Source organism: Pinus tabuliformis, chromosome 3_1, assembly GCF_031772625.1.
Source record: "Pinus tabuliformis cultivar Carrire ecotype Pingquan chromosome 3_1, CPIR1, whole genome shotgun sequence".
NCBI classification, from domain to species: Eukaryota; Viridiplantae; Streptophyta; class Pinopsida; order Pinales; family Pinaceae; genus Pinus; species Pinus tabuliformis.
Genome location: NC_142301.1, coordinates 242,662,022 through 242,685,515, shown reverse-complemented (window position 1 = coordinate 242,685,515; position 23,494 = coordinate 242,662,022). Strand labels below are relative to the sequence as shown.

Genomic DNA, 23,494 nt, shown 5'->3' with positions numbered 1-23,494 from the left:
GACCGCTTTGTTCGAATAGGTGTTGCTTTGGGTGGAAAAGGCGGTTTGCTCGCTGTTCTCCGCGAATGACGGGGTAAGGGTTGATGTTCCTCCATGATTGTTGATTAATTTTATTATGAAAAAAGAAGTAAACAAAAATGGGTATCCTAGGCGAAAGTTTTACCAAGCAACTGTGAACTGTAGAATACCTCCTGGAGAACCAAGAAGTATGGGCAAACAATCTCCCTGAATGTTGTGTTTGGTGTATCATAGTTTACAAGGCAACCAAATCGGTTACTTAAGGATGGATAGAAACCTAGAGTTGTCCTCCCATATATACCCAAAGGTACGTGGAGGCCCAGTCTGTATAAGCATTGTCTAATGCAAAACTGCACAGTGAGAGCATTCCCATATACTTTACGTACTGTAACACCTCCCTATATACCCTAAGGTACGTGTACGAGCTATGATATACTCACGTACATGGAATGAGGTATAACAATCAGGATGTATTATAGACAAGTTAGCGACAACTGCTTTTTTCTACGATGCCAGAACACGTCTCTAGCCTAGAACCACTAAATGTTATCGTTAACGACAATGCTCCAATAGGTAAATTGATGTTAATTTTAAGTTGATCTTGCTCAGGAATTTACCTTTCATTTTCACCACGTGATGTATTATGAAATTCCTAGGAATGCAACTATCATGATAAGCATTCTTTCCATTCAATTTAGTGATGAAAATCCTAGCTACCTAGGGATAGAGCAATCAAATTTCTTTTGATCAAAGAGAAAAGAGCACAATCTAAATGCAATTTCCCTACATTATCCATATCATCACACTCAAACTTTTTCAATGCAATATACATGTATTTCTTTTCGATTCCCTTAATGTGAATATGAAAAAAAAGGAAATATTCACATACAATCAATCAATCTTTCATATGAACGAAGACTTTTACGATAGTTCAAATTCGAAGGAAGAGAAGACTTTACAACTCTTTCTTTCGATTGAAGATTAATCAATTATATCCTAACTTTGACTATTGATCGATAATGACAAAGAAAATGTGAAGAAAAATTAATCAATCCTATCAAAGTTGGGCTAGACCAGGAGATAAAACCTCATTTTCTGAGACATAACATTCATTGATCAGTCAACAAATAGTCAAACAGAAAAAATTTGGCAAAAAACTCTTTCCAAAGGTGGGAAATTGATCCCATGAGGATCAACGCAGACCACAGTGGGAGACAGTGCACTTCAGAGCATTGTCCCTAAGCCAGGGATGCTTTGTAGCACACTATGTCCCTCACAAGCCTGTGTTGGTGACAGTAAGCCATTTCAAGAGGTAATTTGACATAGTTTTGACTATTTTTTCAATGTAAATAGCTGAATTACAATCGATGAACACAAATAAAGTTTACAAGGATGTCTTAGGAGGTGGATAAGCTACTAGGAAAGAGGATTCTTCCCCAGCGGAGTCGCCAATTTGTTTTGGAGAATTTAGCATCTATGGATAAACACTAATTCACTAGACAAGTAGTTGTGCCTAGAACATCAATTTAAAGTGTTTTAAATGTTTCCGATAAACAATATATAAGAAGAGGGGATAGAAGGCCTACCTATAGTTTCGCTTTCCTCTCATCTCCCTTGTATCGATTTTGTCGCTGCTTCCCATACTTAATTCACTTGAGAAGTACCCTGTAAACACAATAGAAGACAAAAACCGATCAAAGCATACGATCCATTGAATATAAATGAAAGGAATCAGAAGCAATTCATACATATAAGCATTATAAAAGAACACAACATATGGAAAAATGTTCAAACACTTTATTAGATATAAGAAGGAACTACAACCATCAATGTCTGATTCAAAGTCATTCCTTCAGCTTGGACCCCATCCACATCACGTCAAAAGCAAGACAAGCTTGTGGAATCACATAATTTGCTCCAAAGTCAAGTCTCATAGCAACATTATCTCCTTACAATTCAATATAATCCAACCCCTGATCACTTAGATGAGTGATCAATTTATAGAAAGATGAAGGAGGTTTTGTCATTAATGGTGACATTGAATGGCCTTCCATACTTAGAATTAGTTCCATGGAGGAAGGGATGTCAAGAGGATAGGATGCTCCTTAACTCATTCCTCATCCATTTTCAAGCTCATAGGAGTTGATAAGACAGGGAAACTTCTAGATGACTCCAAAAGATAAGAATATTTCCCAAACCCTATGTGAATTTCTCTCATTTTCGCCCAACGCAGGTGGAAGGAATCCTAAGTGCTCTGCAGAGCATGCTGGCAGTGGACTTAACTACTCCGCAACACACCTTCATAAGGGCTTACCTACGCTGGTCCCTCTAGAGGCAATTTCTTGATGTCTTCAAGTCAAGAAACTATTTGGGAAGGAGGCATTCAAAGGGGTGACTTGTTTAGGGCACGAAACAACTAAATTTAGGGTTTGATGAGCCCTAAAACACTTATTTGAATGTTTGGATTTGATGTGCCCAAATGGATCTATAACAGGGATGCAACAGTCCAACCAAAAAAATACATTTATAAAATGCATTCCCTAGATGGGAACATCCTCAGTTGAACTGGAACAAAATAACATCCTAAGTGGTATTGATCTTCTTGGATGAATTGGTCATTGGGCTGAATATCAAGGTTGAGCTTTGGTTATTTGTTTACTATGGTTTCTGGTGGCCATTTCTGGTAGCTCAACTTGATGTATATTGCCAATGTGTTTCTAATAACCAACAATTGTTTCTCTTGTAACTTATACAAAAAGTTGCAATGCCCAAAGTTAATTAAGTAGAGAAAATACACCAAAATATAGACTCAATTAATGAGAAAATGCATGAAATTATGAATAATCACCTTGGTAACTTGTAGTTTCTAAAGGCATGATATTGATAGGAATAATAACCATTTAATAAAATGGAAGGTGAAGCATAAGGTAATGGGCCAGAAAGGGTGTTTAAAAGGTGAAATAGACAGGTCAAAGTTGAGACTCATCACTTATATAAGTTTAAGTGTTAGTGATATCACAACAAATCATTCTTCCATATATTTTTTTCTACTAAATTGGTGTCCTCTTGTAATTGTGGAATAACATTGCAAACTTTCTCATCTTCCTTCCATTATATCCTTGCTTATTCCACCTAGCCAAATTGTAGAATGGAAATTGTGCATAGTACACCATTTTCATCTTCACCTTTCCCTTAGAGTGCATTGGCCACAATATTTTGTATTTCCTCTTTGTAGATAATTATAAAATCATAATGCAATATATTTGTATCCTTTTTTTGTTGTTCTTCTGAAGTAATCTCTATTCCTATAAATTCTTTAAACTATCATGATTTTCTTTTACTTTGACGTGCCTTCCTATTAGGTATGGATGTCATTTCTTAACTACAAGCAGTGTCAATAACATTTCATTTTCATAGATGGGTTTGAGTATGTGCTTTCCAAGTTCACTACTTTTAAAGGAAAGAGACATTTTTTCTTACATCAAACATGAATGTCATGGATTTGGGCATCAAACACGATAAAGAAGGTTTTTGTGAATTTAGATGTCACCACAAAGGGAGTTGTACACATAGCGTCTTTAAGTTTTTCAAAATATTTGGATGCTTCCTTAGTCTAGGAAAATACTTCATTAATTTTGTTATAGGTGTTGCTATTAGACCATAATTCTAGACAAATTTTAACTGTGGAATGTAAATCAAAAGATGAGGAACGTTGGAAATCTCTTTATATTTAGGTGGACCTTAATAATAGGAAACAACAAAAGGGAAAGAAGAGATTAAAAAAATAAAGGCAATAATATACCAACCACAACCTAGATTATTGGAAGCTTCACCTAAAATTGTTCCTAAAATGATATAAGTTTTCAGGTAGAAGAATAATAAGTTTGAATAAAATAGTGGTAGAGAACAACTTTCGTGTGGATTAAAGCATACCACACACCAGACTGCAACTGCCATGAACAAGTCAAGATAGAAGCACACGATTCCTAAAAAATGTTGAAGTAATGATTCAAAAGGTAAATTCTTTTTTGATGGTTGTTCTATTTTATTAATTTGATTTCTAAAACGTTAGTTGAAGATTGTAGTTTAATGACATAATCTAGTACAACCATGGTCACTGTGATTGCTACGCAGGAAAATTTCCATGCAAATAATTTTTTTCTTTAAAACGGGTTTTCCATTATTGTTTATTACCCTAATGATGTAGAATGGAATGTAACAACTCTTAATGCATGTGAATCTATGTTTGATAGTACTCCCTACTTATTGTAAAAGGATATAACCTTCTATAGGAAAGAAACAAAATCACTTAGTTTAAAGGTGGTAAGACCCACCTCATCAAACAACATGAACATGGAGGGAGGAACAAAATATCCCTTATCATAGTGAAATAAGCATACATGGAGAGATCGATTAAGACATTCCAATTGAAAATAATCTTCATAAATAAAAAATTATTAAACCTTAAAAAAAGTGTAGAGCCTATATGCCTCCATCTTCTCTACTAATAAATTTTTGGGATCAAAAGCTTCACATAAAAGAGTGTGATCCAAAATTTATCCTTAACAATTTGTTTATTTTTAATGTATGTTATGTTTCTAGTTTAATTCTAAAAGTATATTTATAAATTTCATGACCAAAACGTGTGGTTAAAATATTTTCTCCGTTTAGTTGAAGCCATTTTATCAGTGTCTTATAAAGGAGCGGAAGTTCTTGCTCCCTCAAACACAAAACAGAAAAGCCTAAGGTGAAAAGCATACTATGCATACAGTATATAGAAAGGAAGTGTACTATTTTTTTTTTTATATATATGGAGGGTGTTGTGAAGACAAATGAATGTGTTACATTCAGTACATGCCCCAAAAGAATTTCATAGTGAAGGTGTGGGAAACGTGAAGTAAAGCCGTATCGCTATGTAATGCACGGGTATTGACTATGTAGATATTTAGTAATGTTGCAATTGATACTTAAAAAAAGGTAAAATTTACCTCATTACCAAGTATTCCATAGTAAAATAAAACAAACAAGCAAGGGAAGACATAATCCTACATATTAAGAATAAAAATAATTTTCGGTGATTGTGAAATAAGTAATAACAAGGGCTTGCCTTAATAGGCGATGTGGGTATATAAGGTTGTGACATTTATAACCGAGGAAGATGCCACATGGTGTTCAAACTGGTAAACGCAATCTTAATATAATACACTTTATGCAAATGTGTATTCTAAAAGGCGGTTAAGTTGGATTGTTTTCGTTGGCCACGTACAAAGATCTACGAGATACATGGAGTAGGAAATTGAATAGGCTTGGGAAGTATTTTGGCTTCCTAGCTAAAAGAAACTAATGGAGGGAGATAATCAAAGGCTCAAATTTAAAAATAAAAAATAAAAAATATAGTACTTTTTTGAAAATATAGAAATTGGAAATTTGGATTTCTAAGATAAAAAAATTTAATAAATAATGGAAGAGTGAAGACAAAAGCCTAAAAAAAAGACTAGATAATGGAAGAGTAAAAAGGAAAGCCTAAGGACAGGGAGGAAAATATGATCATGTTTACAAGAAATGATCATCATTTTTAGAAGCCTAATCAAAATCTACAAAGTATATTTAAAAAATAACAATCATCAAAATCTCAATTAAAAAGGTTTAACCTCTATTTATAATAATTTAAGAGCATATAAAAATTTAGACAAAAATGATACTTTTGGTTGGATTTCTCAAATAAATTTAAAAAATATATATTTGTGTAATTATTAAGTTTATAATTTATTTATTCAACATTATTTTGTACATTTAATTATAATTTACAAGTATTATACAATCAAAATTAATGGCCATTGAAAAACTAAGGAGACATAAAAGTAAAGTAATTCCATGAAATTAGTTTTGTGATGGTAATTTGATTCAACCATTTAACTTGCTTAAGTTAAAAAAGGTATTTTTTTATGTTCTTTTGAATAACATGAAAAATAGTTGTTTTAAATTTAAAAGAGATTTAGTTAAGGATTTCAATGCTTTGTTAAACTATTGGATCATAATAGAAAATTTTCAAATTGTTTATATTAATATTAAATATTACATTGCCCAAAGGAGTTGGCTCCAATCATGGAATGAAAGAAGTTTTTCACCATTGTAAGGTTCAATTCCCATGATGGCTTAACCTCGAACCATAGGGGCACATTGAGGTAGTAGTCGAACATGTGGCTGCACCAAGAGAGACCATATTAAATAGTTTTGTGACTTGTGAATACATAAGTGGATCAAATCCTACCCCCATGTCCTTGTTTTCCAAAATTCCTAGGGTGATAGGAAAGGGGCAAGTTGGGGGGTGCATGGTCTCTACAAACCATCGACAACCATTGCAGACATGGCACAACACCCCCCATGTCTTTAACAGTCATTATACATTCATTTCAAACATCATGACGGCGCACCAGTGAAAGAGTTTGGGAAATCATTAGCACAAGTAGGGTTTTAATGTCTTAGGGGTGGATTATCATTTCAATGGTCAATGTGGAGAGTTCAGGTCTATAGCCATGCTATGTGAAGTTATTGCAAACATCATGTTTCATGTTAATTACTCATTTATGATTTGGGGAATGCTAAGTTTGAGTATCATATTCATTAGGCATGAGAAGGATGGTAGTCAATGGTACAAAACTAAAAAAGATGGAGAGTTATGGGCACTCATGTCCTCAAGATCCTATATGCAATGTCTATGGGATTGGTGGTAGTATTTCTCTCCTGTATTTCCTTCTAATTCTTGTGACAACTCTTCTCTATTGTTTCCCTTTAAAACATGTGAAAATATCACTTTTCTACTACTATTTGTGTTTGTTACTCAACACCCCCCATGGACAAGTCCCTGAAATCTTTTGCAACTTATATCCCTCCTCTTTACTACTCTTATTCAACTCTCTTGTGATCTTTTACATAGCTCAAAGAGTGCTTAGCCCCACTGCATAAGGTCTTAGGAATAAATTTCTTAACTACATCTCTCCACATTAGTTGTTTCTACCTCTCTTTATGCCACCCTTTCTCTTGAAATCCCTTCAATAGCATGGGATATAGGGGAGCATAATTGTGTGTTAGTCAAGATTCCCAAGAAATGAGCACATGCCCATCATGAAGTAGGATACTATAGACAAATGTAGAGTTCTCGCACATTAAAAAGAGACAAAACCTTAGGTAACTGCTACAGAGCCAAAATTGCATATACGTGGAAGAGGAAATTGATAATGTTGATAGGGAAATAGCAAGAGAGAGAGATAGAGAGATTGCCTTTCAAATATAAAGATAGCTAGGGAACTTGTTGACTATGTTGTAGATGTTGGCCACACCAAAGGGAGGTATAACCAATATATCTACACCATGGACATATATTGGAACCTCAAGATGTTGTTGGGACAAGGATTAGTAGACCAAAATGTAGTTGGGGATGAAATATTGATGCTTGATAGCCTTCATCTCACAATGAAAGGAAAGGATAATCAACTACAACACATAGGGGCACATCTTGGCCTTCCACTTTACCTAGGTTGCTCACCAGAAAGAAACACAGAGGAAATAGTTGTGGAAGAATCAAACTTCCCCAAAATAAGATGATTTACATCAATAGACTCTTCAAATGCCTGTTTTCATTTCTGGTTTTTTAACTTTCTATTTATAGATGTATATGGTGTTTTAGAAGGCCAATCGCCTGACTTCATATGCGTTTTAGTTTGAATATTTCAAAACATGCTTAATTTTGGAGACTAAAACAACTCTAGTTCTGCCAATGATCTAATTTCCCTAATAATAGAATAGGTTTAAATAAGATTTTTTTTTAAAACATTAAATTTTACATTTCCATAAACAATAAATACAATAACTAAAACAATAATAAAATTATGAATAACTGTAAATAAAAAAATTATATAATCTTTAATTTTAGCTATAAGAAAAAATCATAAAAACCTGGATAAGCTCATTTCCTCTATATCCAAATATACCAATGATATTTTGAAAAGAAAAATCTAATTATTAATACATATATTTAGGAGTCTTTCATCAATTAAGATTATTTTATCAATTGAGATTATTATAGTGATCTCCAACTAAGTTCAATTCCAACCAATAGCATAATAAACAATTTTTAAAAAATTACAATAAATATAAACTAAACTTTGAGCATTATTTCCTAACATCATTCTAGAATTCTTTTTGCACATCAACTTATTTTATTCTAAATAAAAATTAAGGACAACATTATCTATTACACATCTGTGTTTTTCCTAAATTCATTTCCTTCCCCCCCAAATCTCGGATTACCACAATCATCGGAGTCATTTTTCCTTTTCCAGTATAAGAAAGAAATTCCCAGTAAATTTAATGAAAAACTTAAATTACTGGTAATCAACCATTTGTATCAGCCTAATATTTTACCTCGAAACAAATGATTCCTTCCATGAAGATCCTTATTTCTTGGATAGGCTGGCATTATTTTACCTCGAAACAGATTATTCCTTCCATGGCGATCCCTATTTCTTGGATAGGCTGGAATTGAGTCCTCTGCCCGAACCCTTCCAGCAAGGAGCTGAATAGGTGAATATTACTGAAACCTCGAAATTTTCAAAGTTCCGGAAAAGATAATCGCAGACAGAAGAACAGAGCATTTAGGGCAGATCTGTCTAAGAAAAAAGGCTCGCCATTCCCCCGAAATTTATTCTATTCTACTTGGTATCTTTCCTGCGTGCGTTTGTCTCGATGTTGCCCATTACTATTTAAGAACCAAATCAATCAAGCAAAGAAACTTCTAGCGCACGGTCGTTTAATAGTGGACTCGAAGTGATATATTCAAACTATTTCCCTTTGCAGAATCCTGTGAAATTCCAACCCTGGCAACTTTGAAAGCGACATTAATATTATTGGTTTAAATATCGATCATATCTGATATTTTAAATGGTACAGTGAATATTTATGTTTCAATTATAGAAGATTTTCAATGTCGAAGAGGCCAATGTTAGTTAAAGATAATTGTGATAACTGATCTTGGACAAAATTAACTCTAACATTTTTTCGGCAATTTACATATGCATTCCTATTTCTTGCAATCACAATAGCTAAAGATTTCACAAATGACACATTGAAAAAACATGTGACTTGAGGCATAATTAATACAAACTGCCTAAGAATATTCACAATTTCACAGCACACTGCAATGACCAAATAAGGTCTGGATCTGAACATATATCCTATCGCTCGATCAAGAGTAAAATGTATAATTTTCAGCAAAAATGTCATTTCCCATTTGTCATTCTGGGTGTATTACAATGGAAAATAATAGGTCTAAACTATTCTGCAGTGGCATATTCATTTCTGTTAATACTCGCCTTCCTTAAATATCCATTTGGCTATCTATTTCTTCCCCACGAACTGCACTTCACCTCCACTGCTTGAAACGACCTGGCTGGATGAGCCTGGACCTCTTCAAACTTCTTTGACATATTTATATGTTTATGCACTAGGCTTTTTTCGCTGTATTCTGCAAGTTCTGAATTGCAGATAAAAAAAGTTGTCATGATGAACCTGCTCTAGTAATAAGAAAACAAATCAAGGAAAGTGCGGACTGCAACATATTCACCACAATACATAATCTTTCTCTAATGCCAAAATAATTTTGTATGGAGAGAAAAACAAAAGTAATAGACTGTATCTGTTTTACACAATCCTAAAACAATAGAAAAACAAAAGTAATAGACTCTATCTGTTTTACAATATCCTAAAACAATAAAATTTTCTTTTCTATGTGTTCATGAACCCTGATCAACAAGAAAATTGAATCCCTAACCAAGCCAACCCTCCCACCTTGCTGTTTTTTATTTAATTCATGTTATATTAGCAACCTCATGTAAATTCATACAATAAAAATATTCTTTAAGACCAATACTCATTGTTACTATAACTCATTAGACCTCGTGTAAATTCATAGAATAAAAATATTCTTTAAGACCAATACTCATTGTTACTATAACTCATTAGACAAATAACTGGTCTCAACATTGTATATTTCATGAGATCTAATTTTACCTTCTATTTCGGAGATTTTGAGATGACTTTTCTCTTTGCAAGATCTGGCCCGAAGAGAGATTGTAGATCGGAATCAGAGAGAATGTAAAACCCTTCGATAGTGTTTGCAGGCAACTTTCTCTTTACCGGAATCGATCTACGTTTGATTGGCGCAGGAGGACAGCAAACCGCCGGAGATATCTTGCGCTCCCGCAACTTGGGTGTCTGGCATTTTTCTCCATCTTCTTCATTACCCATTAACAGATCCGGGCATTTTTCTGCATCAGCGCCGGTTTTCAATTTCAATGTACTCTGAAAAGCTGCCAGTGGTGGCAAAACAGGATTACTTCCCGTTACATTGAATGAATCTGCCTCTGGACTGACACAGTCTTGCGTCTTTAATTTCGCCAGTGCAGATGGTCTATTAACTGGAGCCATAATCAGAGCAACTTCCTTCTGGTCCCCCTAACTGCAACAAAAATCGGAAGATTCACAGAACAGCAATCCAGTTTTCATCATGACAGAACCCATCGAAATCTCTTATTGCCAATTCCTAATCAAGTAAAACCTGACGAGCGAAGAAGACCAGAGCAAACAGTCTCCTTTGAAAATATTAGCAGCTGCAATTGGTGCTTCCCTGGAATCTATTTGCAGCTTCAATCTGGGCAGGAGACGGTTTTGACATTAGTGGGGCTGGAAGTCAAGTTTTACCGGTACAATCTGTTGAGGATGGGCCTTGTCAAAAAAACCCACCTAGGATCAAATCCAGTTAAGTAAGGGTTGGTTAGCTAAAGGCTGGGATGGCGTAACCAGGAAAGATGACAGACAACTTGACAAACAAAAAAATGGTGTAGAACTAGAGATAAGAAAGCATGTCAAAGTAGAAAAATAAGAAAGTTTTGGAACTTGGGGTTGGACTTCATGAATCTAAAAACAATTAAAATGGTAATATTTCTACAACTTCACAAACAAAAAAAAATGGTGTAAAGCTAGAGATAAGAAAACGTGTCAAAGTTAAAAAAGAAAGAAAGTTCTCGTTGGAACTTGGGGGTCCACGTCAAGTTAGTTTGTACGTCACATGTGACTAGTTTTAACGGCACATGTGACTAGTTTGTGTTTAGAAAGTTTTTAGTATATAAAGGTATTTAAGTTGTTAAAATTATTAAAAAATTATATTTAACGTAGATTACACCAATTTATAATAAAATTTGTGTTTATCACATTTTAAACCTAAAATTTTAAAATAATTAGGTGTTTTATTATTATCTGGTCTATTATTAGTGAGTATTGCACATTCTTTCCATTCAATTAGGCATCCTTATTTCCATGGCAGATTTCTAGAATATTAAAAACTTTGACTAACAGAAATGAGATCAATAAATTAAGTGAAATTTCACTAATAAAAATGCGATGAATAAATTGAACTAGGTTTAATCGATATATGTACATCATTAATGTCTGTTGGCACTTCAATATGTTAAAACGAATATTGGTGGATTGAAATGTGGCCCACAATGAGATATTGTTGATGACCTTTATCTCATAGTGAAAAACATAGATAATCAACTACAACACATCAACTACTTCACCTAGATTGCTCACTAGAAAACAGCCCTTTATCTCATAGTGAGAAGCATAGATAATCAACTACAACACATCAACTACTTGACCTAGATTGCTCACTAGAAAACAGCAAAAAGCTAAAATTAGATTCCCACAAGACAAATGAATACATCAATACACCCTTCAAATACTTATTTTGATTTATGGTTTTCGAAGTTTCATTTTATAGATTTATATGATGTTTTAGGAGGTCACACGCCTTATCTTAGATGCTGGTTAATTTTTATAAGTCACACCATGTTAATTTTTTAGGGACTAAAACAACTTGGTTTTGCCAATAATCTGACTATAATAAATTAGATTATAAATTTTTCCTTAAATTTAATTAATGAAAATTTATTATAAAAAATTATTAAATTTAAAAAGGCAAAGTATTGTATGCATTTTGGACACCGTTTTAAAAAGTTACAGTGAATGTAAGCTAAACGGCAGACATTCATGTCATTTGAAAATCGCAGATTTACATTAAAAATTAAAATTAAAGAATATCTGGTATGTAATATCAAAATTACTGATATAATTTTTTAAATTTATTATATGTGTCTTTGAAAAAAATAAATTTATATGTGTCTTTGAAAAAAATAAATAAAAAATTAACCGATAACACTAAAATCGGTATCAATTGATCTTAACCACTTATATCTCTTCCGTTCAAGCATATCCCTTACATCTTTTTGGAAAGAAATTTCAACCTAATCTCTTTCACTCAATAAAAAATAACTTGGCTTTGAGCAACATTCTCTCTCACATTTCAGATTTTTCCAGAAAAGAAAAAATGAATTAAAATTACACTAGTAGTTAAAAAAAATATGCTTTCTACCATCAATGACATTATTTGTTTTTTTTTCCAAAAATGCTGGAATTACCACACGAATCGGAAACATTTATCCTTTTCAGGATAAGGAAGATATTCAGAATAAATTTTATAAAAGCTCAAACTATAGGCAATCAGGTTTAAAATCTGCAAAAGATTTAACCATAGGTAGCAGCCTAATATTTTATCTTGAAACAAGTTATTTTTTCCATAAAGGATGACCCTGAATTCTCTGCCCGAACCCTTCCAGTGAGAGCTCAATAGGTGACTCTTAGTGAAACCTCGAAATTCTCAAATCTCTGGAAAAAATAATCGCAGACAGAACTTCAGGTTTCCAGAACAAAGCATTCAGGGCATATCTGTCCAAGAAAAAAAGCTCACCATTATTCTATTTGGTATCTTTCCTGCGTGCGTTTGTCTCGATGTTGTCCATTACTATTTAAGAACCGAATCAATCAAGCAAGGAAGCTTCTGGCGCACGGTTGTTTAACAGTAGACTCGAAGTGACATCTTCAAACTATTTCCCTTTGCAGAATCCCGTGAAATTCCAACTGTGGCAACTTTGAAAGGGACATTAACATTGTTGGTTTAAATATCGATCATATCGGATTTAAATAGTACAGTGAATATTTAGGTTTCAATTATAGAAGATTATCATTATCGAAGATGCCAGTGTTAGTTAAAGATAATTGTGAAAACTGATCTTGGAAAAAATCAGCTCTAATATTTTTTTGGCAATTTACATATGCATTTCTATTTCTTGTAATCACAATGACTAAACATTTCACAAATGACACATTGAAAAAACATATGACTTGAAGGATAGTTAATACAAGCTGCATAAGAAGATTCACAATTTCACAGTACACTGCAATGACCAAATAAGGCCTGGATCTGAACATATATCCTATTGCTCAATCAAGAGTAAAATATAATTTTTGCAGCAAAAATGCCTTTTCCCATTTGTCATTCTGGGTCTATTTCAATGAAAAGTAATAGGTCTAAACTATTCTACAGTGCCACATTCCTTTCTGTCAGTTCTCGCCTTCCTTGAATATCCGTTTGGCTATCTATTTCTGCACTTCACCTACACTGCTTGAAACGGCCTGAATGGATGAGCCTGGACATCTTCAAACTTGTTTGATATATTAATATTTATATGCACTCGGCTGTCCTTCACAGTATTCTGCAACTTCTGAATTACAGATAAACATAAATTATCATGATGAACGTGCCCTAATAATAAGAAAACAAGTTAAGGAAAAGTACAGACTCGACATATTCACCACAATACAGAATCAATCTGTCACATAGAAAAGAAAACCAAATGTAATGGATTGCATCTGTTCTGCGCTATCCTAATTCAGAGTACAATTTCTTCACAGCGCAATCACCCTGCTTAACTCTAAAATGTCTACAGAATTGAACCCATAACTTCTACATAACTTCTAAATAACCACATATGTATAACTTCTTAATAACTATTAATAACTACTAACCTTACTGAACCCATAACCATATAACTTCTCAATAACCACTAAACTTACTGACTCAAACCTTTGAATTAAAAAGAAAAATTCTTCTTTGTGCTAACCTTCAAAATGACTTCTCAATAACCACTAAAAATTACTGACTCAAACCTTTCAATTAAAACAAATCTGGTTTGAGCTAACCTTCAAAGATTTTTTTACGTTATCTATTACCAGAAGAGTAAAATCCGCTTAAAATACTCTTAGGACTAATACTCATTGTTAATGTAACTCTCTATACAAAAATACTTTTACCTTCTATTTCAGAGACTGTGAACTACTTTTCTCTTTGCAAGATCTGGCCCGAAGAGAGATTGTATGTCGGAATCAGAGAGAATGTAAAACCCTTCGGTACGGTTTGCAGGCAACTTTCTCTTTGCCGGAATTGATCTACGTTTCATTGGCGCAGGAGGACAGCAGAGCGCCTGAGGTATCTTGTGCTCCTGCAACTTTGGAGTCTCGCATTTTTCTTCATCGTCTTCCCCATTACCTCCTAACGGATCTGGGTATTTTTCTGAATCAACAGCTTTTGTTTTCAATTTCAAAGTACTCTGAACAGCTGCCAGTGGTGGCAAAGCAGGAGTACTTCTCGTTACACTGAATGAATCTGCCTCTGGACTGACACAGACTGGCGTCTTTAATTTCGCCAGTGCAGATGGTCTATTAACTGGAGCCATAATCAGAGCAACTTCCTTCTGGACCGCCTAACTGCACCAGAAATCTAAAGATTCTCAGAACAGCAATCCAATTTTCATGATATCCGGGAACCCATCGACATCTCTTATTGCAAATTCCTAATCAAATGAAAACTGAGGAGCGAAGAAGGCCAGGGAAAATACTGTCACCATTGAAAATATTAGCAGCTGCAACCGGTGCCTCCCTCGAAACTATTCACAACTTCAACAAGAGCAGGAGACATAATTATAGATGGGTTTGGCATTAATGGTGTAGGGCTGGAGATAAGATCCAACGAGGAGTGCTTAATTGTTATTCGAAGCGTGTCAAAGTAGGAAACAAGAAAGTTGTCTTTGGAACTTGTGGGTGGACGTCATGAATCCTGATCTAAAGACAGTTAGGATCGTAATATTTCTCACGAACTTTCTTTCTTTGTTGGTTAGTTTGTACGTCACATGTGAGAGCTGATTGTCTTTGAGGGGGTGACTTAAAAGGTATTTAAGTTATAAGGGGTGACTTAAAAGGTATTTAAGTTATAAGGGGTGACTTAAAAGGTATTTAAGTTATTAAAATTATAGATTGTTTGTGAGGTTGGGATGTAAAAGTATTTAAATTATTAAAATGATAAATTGTCTTTTAAGTTGAGATGTAATGGTATTTAAATTGTTAAAATAATTAAAAGATTGTATTTTACATAGCTACTTTCCTTTTTTTTTTAATATAATTGGATTTGTGTTTATAGTATTTTAAATTTATAAGCAATTCTTGGATTTGTGTTTATGGCATTTGAAACTTGAGATCTTTATATAAACCGGAATTTTATAAGCAATTGATTTATTAGGAGTATTTCATTGTAAATTTGGAGTATTTCATTGTAAATTTTAGATTGAAGATTTTAATAATACTAAAATATTTGAATAAAAGAAATGAAGTCAAACAATTAATTGCGGTAGTTTTTTTTTAAAGGTGGGAAAATTTATCACAATTTAGTTGTCAAACCAGCATTGAAGACAACCATCTCTAGTTGTTAACCCTGAATGAAGGTTGACTGATCACAGTTATCCAATGAAAACCACTTATCATGATTCAGTTGTCAAACCAACAATAAAGAAAACCATTTCTAATTGTTAACCCATGAGAATGCAGGCTGACTCATCAACCTTATTCAAGGAAAACCATGCCACATGGAATAACCTGCTGATGGTCCGTAAAGGGACAGAGTTTCACTCATGCATGCCTCTGAGTCTTATTTCGTTAAGTTACTCTTAACCAAAAAAACAATTTTAAAACATACTCCATACCCAATTAACTTCCCTCTTATCCATTCAACTCTAAAATATTAAAAAAAAATCTACATTAATTCATTCATGTTATTAATATATTTCATGGACATACTAGTATTGCGAGGTATTTAACAAAACAAAACACAGAAAATTAGTGTAATGATAATGCTATGGCACAGATTGCCACAGATTGTCGTTTCTGCTGTACACTGTATTCCAATGGCGGTGCTTAAATCTCGATCACATGGCAGAACAAACGCTGCCGCTGCATTAACAACCTTTGGCCAAAAGTGGGAATTCTGTACAGCTAATGCTACGTAACAAAAAAGTGACCCACTACATTCACGTGCACTCGGTGGCTTGTGAGAGCAGATAAGTATGTTTCAAATGACAAATTAACTACTTACCTTCTCCCATTTCAGGTGAGGAATGAGATTTCCTTCAATTTTTAATTGATCGCGCGTTGTATGATCTCGACTCTTGTCTTACCTTCGCCTTGGATCCCATCCACATCATTATATATAACCTTTTTAACCTGTGACCTGCGGTGTGTTGCGCCCAGAGAGTCTTTGTTTTCAACGCGGCGTAACAACTCCGCATATTGGCACATGGGAACGATATGTTGTTATCTTCATACCCATGCAGTGGCGGTTTAACATATCTTGTTGTATTAGTAGCAGCGACATATGTTGCCCATCTACATGATAATTTAATACACTCATTTGTTTTAGTTTGTTAGTTTGTTAACTGTGTTAGACGAATAACGTTTGTGTTTATTTTTTAATTTCTTAATTTCAATGTAAATATATTATTTGTTTCGCTGTATCCAATCATGATAAGGTGTTTGATAAGAAATATAATAAATCATATATATATATATAAAATTAATTTATGGTTTTAGGTTTAAAGTGAACTATGTTAATTATATATAATTATAATTATAATTTGTGAATTGTTTTCAAAATTAAAAAATTATACATCTCATTTCAGACGTGGTGCTAACAACTAGGATCATGGAGGGCTTTTCTTTCCTTAAACTTATAATTTAAGTTTTATAAGTATTATGTTGTTATACAATTTTTGTAAGTAGGCTTGCATTGTTTATTTTTATTTATTTTTCAATCTCAATAATATATATTCTTACTCCCTAATCAAAATACGTCTTTAAGTGTAATAGGAAAATATATCTTCATACAATTCAACAAAATCACTTTGAATTGTATACATGTCGTCCATGCAATATCCATTGCTTGGATCTTCTGCAAGTCATTCCTCTAAAAGTTCTATCACATCTTCACGTGTGCTTTCTTCCTCTAACATGAGACTGTCCCCTTAGTCTCTAAATGTAACTAGCTTTGCTATATCTACTGTGTATTTGATTGTGCCCAAGTGTCTTTGCACTTACTACAATTAGTTATGTAGTGTCCCTCAAGATCTCACTGCCCATACTAACATTTTGATCCTCCTGCCTATTGAATAATGTGGGCCCCCATTGCCTTTAAGTACAACTTTTTAGAAAGTTTTCCATTTTATTTTTTGATCTAATTTGTCTAGAATCCAATAGGGATTCCTTGAAATCATAAGTTTGATAGGTGAACACTTGACAATCGAAGTGTCTCGGGGGATTTTGAAGGTGTTGAGTCGAGAAACCTAAGTGGAAGTTGTCGGAAGAGCCACATGTTAGTGACTAGAGGCTGGATCTATTTCTGGAAGGCAATGCGAGTGGTTTCGAGTGATAGTCGGAGGTGAGACAACTCTATTGGAACCAATTTCGACGCACTGCGTGTTTCCAAGGGCCAAGAGTGTGAATTCTAGGCTACTATGATAGTAGGCATATGTAGTTAGTCATGTGCTCTCTTTCCTCATGTTGGGCATGAGATGGGTCAGTCCCCTTGGTTATTCAGCCATGCCAAGCTAGATGCATTGGAGGTTTTCAACATGAGTTGGAATCATGCGACTATAGGAGCTAGGAGCTAGATGCATTGGAGGCTTGCAACATGGGGTGGAATCATGTGACTATAGGAGCTAGGAGCTAAATGCATTGGAGGATTGCAACATGAGGTGGCATCATGTGACTATAGGAGCTAGGAGCTAGATGCAATGGAGGCTTGGAGCACAAGTTGGCATCATGAGATTAGACACGTTGAAGAAAGTGTAACTGGGTTCGGTATTCATGACATTGTATTTATCTTTTAATGTAAAAATATATATTTATTGTATTCCTTGCATCATGGGTTTCATGAGAAAGAAGTGTCATTCATAGTCAAAGACTTGTTCTTGATGTCTTTAGGATTTGTCATAATTAAAGAGCTCTTCTTGAGCCTATGTGTAATGGATACAATTCTATAGAAAGGTTAAATATCCCTCCAAGACCAAAACAATCCTCCAAGTCAAGCACAAGAAGAAGTCTGCAAACAAAACAATGAAGAAGAGAAACTATGTCAGCCTCAAAATATATATTAATGATAAGTCGGGTCAAATAGTAGACACATCCTTTCACTGTGACATGTCGACTTATTTATAGAGACATAACCACTATATATACCCAATTAGGGTATGCAAAAAAGAGTAGAACAAAATCTCAGACAAGTCTTTGAAATCCCGGATGGGTGCAGGACAAAATCTTGGATGAGCGCAGGACATAATCTCACATAACTCTCTGTTGTCTCGGCCTAGTTACAGGTCACATTAACAGTATCTAAATTCATGAGGAAGGATCTCGATGAAGTATATATCATAAACACAATCATCACTATAATCATGATATCAATCATGATCCTATTGAATATAGAGATCTCGATTATAATCCTAGTGAAGATAAGGACATGATGCAGATTTCAATGCATTGATGAAGACATGTAATCAAAGTCATGATGAAGATAAGGTAGAGACCTCATTGACATGATGATAACCTTAGTAAGAGTGCAATTATGATTTTAGTGAAGGCACAACTATGTTGAGACAGTCATGATCTCAGTGAGTCTAGGAGCAGACCTCGTGGAGATCTTAGTGGTATGGTGAAGACCTTGGTGAAAGTGTAGCAATGAAGATCTCATTAGTGCAGTAGTGATAGCCTCAATGATGCAGCAATGACGATGATCTCAGCAGTGACAAAGAAGAGGATTGGTGTCTTGGTCTTGGAGCGTCATAATAGGTCAAGGGTCATGGTCTTGGTATTCGTCAATTGGAATCTCTATAAGAAAAATTTTATGTGGGTTTTCCTGTCCAAGAGGGAGAGGTTTTGGCCCTAGAAGAAAGACAACATATTGTGTTCTTGTCTCTTTGTTTTTGATAGCTATTTGATGAAGTAAGAAATACACACACTAATGATATCGAGAAAAGATTGTGCTAATAAGGTAAAGGTAAAATGCCTCACAAATAGTTATCATGTCAAGAAGAATCTCATTAACTCTAACTTCCCTAGATTCTTCAACATGGAATCAGAGCTAAGGTGTTGAAGTCAAAGGAAGGGCAACAAAAAGAGACATACAAGGATTAGTCTTCAAGAATGGCATCAAAGCAAGGTTGAAGGGTTTTGTCAAGATTAAAGGATCAAGTCTACCACAACAAGGTAACTCCATGTCAAGAACTTATGTCTCCACATCACCATCATCATAAGACTACCAAGACTCTCATCAATATATCTACAAAGCTATGAAACGCAAAGGATCTCAAAATAAATATCTCATCATCTTGGAAAAAATTGAAGCAATCCTGACCTACACTACAAAAGAAGGCAGAGCATATTGAAGAGAAGAAGGCATTGTCATCTTCATTGTTATAATCAAGCAATGATTATCTCCTTGCCCTAGAAGAAGATCATCTGAGGAAGCAAAAAATCATCCTCATTAAAAGGGCCAACCTCTTCTATTGAGGAAAGACTCTCACTCAAAAGAAGGTCATACAAGAAGAAGTACTGATACATCTTCTTCAACCATCATCAAATTAATCAAGGTGAAGATTTCATATTCACGTGTCAAGTATCTTTTCATTATATAATCAAATTTGGTTAAATGACTTCGTGATTTCAAGGAGATCTATAAATCAATTGGGTCATCAAGATTCCTTGGATAAAGAAGGAGGATAGACATAGTCCTCTAAGTACCATAAGTCATTAAACATATCAAAATGTCTCCTCTGAAAATTTCATGGAAAGGGATACTTATGAAAGATCCCCTCATATAGAAATATTGGAGACATCAAAGTGATGTATATGACAAGTTCATTCTCTGAAGGTGCATTGAAGAAGGTCACATGAAATCTGATCTTCATGAAACAAAAGGGTATCAAAGGATGTAGGATATCTTCATAATGTCCCATATACAAGGTCTGGGAAGGAAGATAACCATCATCAAGGTAATAAATATCCATGGGACGAGAAATTTACCTCATTCGACAACTTATGGTCTCTATGCTAAATAGAGAAATATAAGTTGATGGAAAAAGTATTGAAGGTTAAAGGACTAAATCATGTGTAGAAAGGAAAGGGAAGTATGGTCCTCAAAATGTAAAAAATAGTATAACTAAAGTTACGAAAATAGTATGGAAGCTCATATCACCAAATAAATGAAGGAAGCTGAAGAGAAGGGCCAAGGAAAGAGGGAGTAACATATCTCCTCTATGATTGGGATAACATCCCTACAAAAAGGGTCCTATCATAAGCTTATGTTATAAGATATGACAATCATAACAAGATGTATTGTGGCATCATGGAAGCATTAAAAACAAGAGCTCGTGACATCACCATGGGAATCAGGAAGGAAAAAATCCATGGCAGTCAAACATAAAGGATATAGCTCTTGGCAATCTCATTGAACATTGTGATATGAAATTGATCTAAGACAATACAATAAGGTACTATCGACTCATGTGCATGGATGTGCCTATGTTATTTTGTGCAATGGATCGATAACATTGCGAAATACACAGACACTAAAGTAGTAAAAGAAAACATAACAGGCAACACATATAAACACAACAAGTTTAATAAGGAGTTCACCCAATAGTCCTGGGCTACGTCTCCCGGTCCAACCTTTAGTGGTGGCCTCTCTATTATGTTTTCAAGCAGAGGTTCTACAACCGTGAGCTCAATTTGAGTCTCACTCAATAGATACAAATCAGCAAGACTGTACTTGGATCCCCCAAGTCTCTGGAGTACACAAACTCTCCTTACTGACTCTTGACCTCTATTGGTCACAATAGTATGAGTCCAATTTGAGACTCAATACATGACAGGCATATACAGAGGAGTTTGCTTGAACCTCTCAAGCCTTCTCTAGAGTACACAGACTCTTTGGCTCTGTCTCAACTTTTGCTCGATGCTGCCTTTGCTTCTGCAGGTCAGCTCGGCTTCTTCTCTCTGCTCTTTGCTCGTAGCTTTCTGCCTCCCTACTCTATCTGTCAGTTTGTGGCTTTAAAGCCAATCTTCTTTCTGACTGTTCATTTCTGCTTCCCGGCTTTCTGGCTTCCCTACCTCTGTCCGTTTGAATCCCTCTATCCTACGTCATCAGTCACTGTATAATGCCTCACAGGGAGGTGGCCACCTATTTCGTAACGGATGAGTGTCAGTTCTCTTGGACATACACGAAACAATCGTTTTTACCGTTAACTCCAAGAATACCCATGAAACATGACCTTTTGCCAATGCATTGTCCATATCAGACTTCAAATCCTATACAACTCTGCCTATTGACCTCATCAAATCCGGTCATCCATCGAAATGCGTCTCCACCACTTATTTGGAGCCTCCAAATCCTACGGTCATCATCCATATCGGGCGAATAAGTAACATGACGTTTACTCGTCTGATGTGAGCAATTTTCTCTCTCCTCGCCGGGATGCGTGGTGATCGATGTGTGGCATCGAGTGGAACTCAGCCGAAACTGCTTACAGCTCGAAGCCCCTTCAATATCCTGTCAGTTTTTGTGGGAACCCATTTTTGACGGAATCAGAATGATATCAGCTGCATTTTATGATTTTTCGGCCTTTTCCTTCTTTAAATGACCTCTGGATTTGCTAATTTGTGATAGCGTGCATTACCATGGGCCAACAGTTTACATGCTTGACCGACGGTCCTTGTTGCTCCGTGTTGATCACCAATTGCAACTGTTATGAGGATACCTCTGATAAGCTTGGTCTTCACAAGATTTGTAGCCTTTGGCATAATTTTTAAAGAGTTCATGAAAACTTAGAGTGTGTTCTAGGATCCAATTTGGAACACGACCTTCCCACTGAAAAAGCTTTTGGACCACCAAAAGTTGGTTTTAAAGCATCAATCAAGTGAGGGTATAGATTCCTCACTTGCCTAAATTTTATCCATTTTGCACTGCTTGGTTTTGAACCTTTGAGTCCATTTCTAAGGTACTCAACATCCCCTTTGTGCGTAGTTCTCACCTTCTTGTCCAGAACTGTATCTTCCTGCAATTCATTGAGATATTTAGGCAAAATATTATCAATAGAAGGCAACTGACTCTGCTCTTAGGGATCTTCAATCAATGAAGGTTCAAATAGTCTCAATCTTTTTGTATTAACTACTGAATAGATATGCATGTAAGTTGGCAAATCAAGGTGAAAATCATATGCATGTAAGTTGGAAAATCAAGGCGAAAGTCATTCTCACCAATTTTCTCAAGTATCTTGAAAGGTCAATACCTTATTGGCTTCATCTTCTTACCTTCACCTTGCATTCTGTCTTTGTTGATATACAACTAGACTTTATCGCCACTTGGAAACTATGCTCAATCTAATGCTTATCATGCCTTGCCTTGTACTTGGCTTGGCTCTTTTCCTGTTGTTCCTGTATTGCCTGTTGAATCTCTTGGATTTGTTCAATGAACTTGTTTGCTTTGTCCACATCGTTGTGTCCATCAACCGCTATGTCTTTACCAAAGACAAAATCCAAGGGAGACCTTGGTGTGAAACCAGAATAGGTCTCAAAAGGAGATCTTTGTGTAGAAGAATGTTTAGAATGATTGTAAGCATGCTGCACATAACATAAATGTTCATCCCAAAGCTTAGGATGCTTGCTACAATAGACTCTGAGCAACTGGATCATTGTCCTATTGACCACTTCTGTTTGGCCATCTTTTTGTGGATGAAAGGTTGTGCTCTTCTTCAGACTGGTGTCCATCAATTCTCACAGACTTGACCAAAACTTCCCAACAAATTGGGAATCTCAATTAGATGCAATGGAAGTGGGTAATCCAAAATGAACCCATACATACTGAAAGAACAACTTTGTTTTTTGTTCAGCTGTAATCTGTTTGTTACAGGGTATTAAAATACACATTTTGCTGAACCTATCCACAATAACATATAAATAGTCATGACCTTTTCTAGATTTAGGCAGTCCCCCAACAAAGTCCATGGAAACACTTTCCCAAGGATGAGAAGGAACTGGTAGTGGCATGTACAAGCCTAGTCTTCTATTGCTGGTCTTGCTTTTAGCACAAATGGTACACCCTCTTATATATCTAGAAATTGTTTCATTCATTTTTGGCCAATAA

At 35.0% G+C, this 23,494-nt stretch overlaps 2 protein-coding genes across 2 annotated transcripts; both read right to left on the bottom strand.

Moving 5' to 3' along the window:
- Positions 1 to 9,502: 9,502 nt before the first annotated feature.
- On the bottom strand, positions 9,503 to 10,804 carry LOC149186704 (uncharacterized). The gene is made up of 2 exons (XM_089412667.1): positions 10,087 to 10,804; positions 9,503 to 9,550 (listed from the first exon to the last, which is right to left on the bottom strand). The coding sequence occupies exon 1, from the start codon at positions 10,501 to 10,503 to the stop codon at positions 10,090 to 10,092; it is 414 nt and encodes a 137-aa protein (XP_089268793.1). The 5' UTR covers positions 10,504 to 10,804; the 3' UTR covers positions 9,503 to 9,550; positions 10,087 to 10,089.
- Positions 10,805 to 13,313: 2,509 nt separating this feature from the next.
- LOC149186703 (uncharacterized) lies at positions 13,314 to 14,965 on the bottom strand. The gene is made up of 2 exons (XM_089411094.1): positions 14,287 to 14,965; positions 13,314 to 13,697 (listed from the first exon to the last, which is right to left on the bottom strand). Exon 1 carries the CDS (start codon positions 14,706 to 14,708, stop codon positions 14,295 to 14,297), a length of 414 nt encoding a protein of 137 aa, XP_089267220.1. The 5' UTR covers positions 14,709 to 14,965; the 3' UTR covers positions 13,314 to 13,697; positions 14,287 to 14,294.
- Positions 14,966 to 23,494: the final 8,529 nt, after the last annotated feature.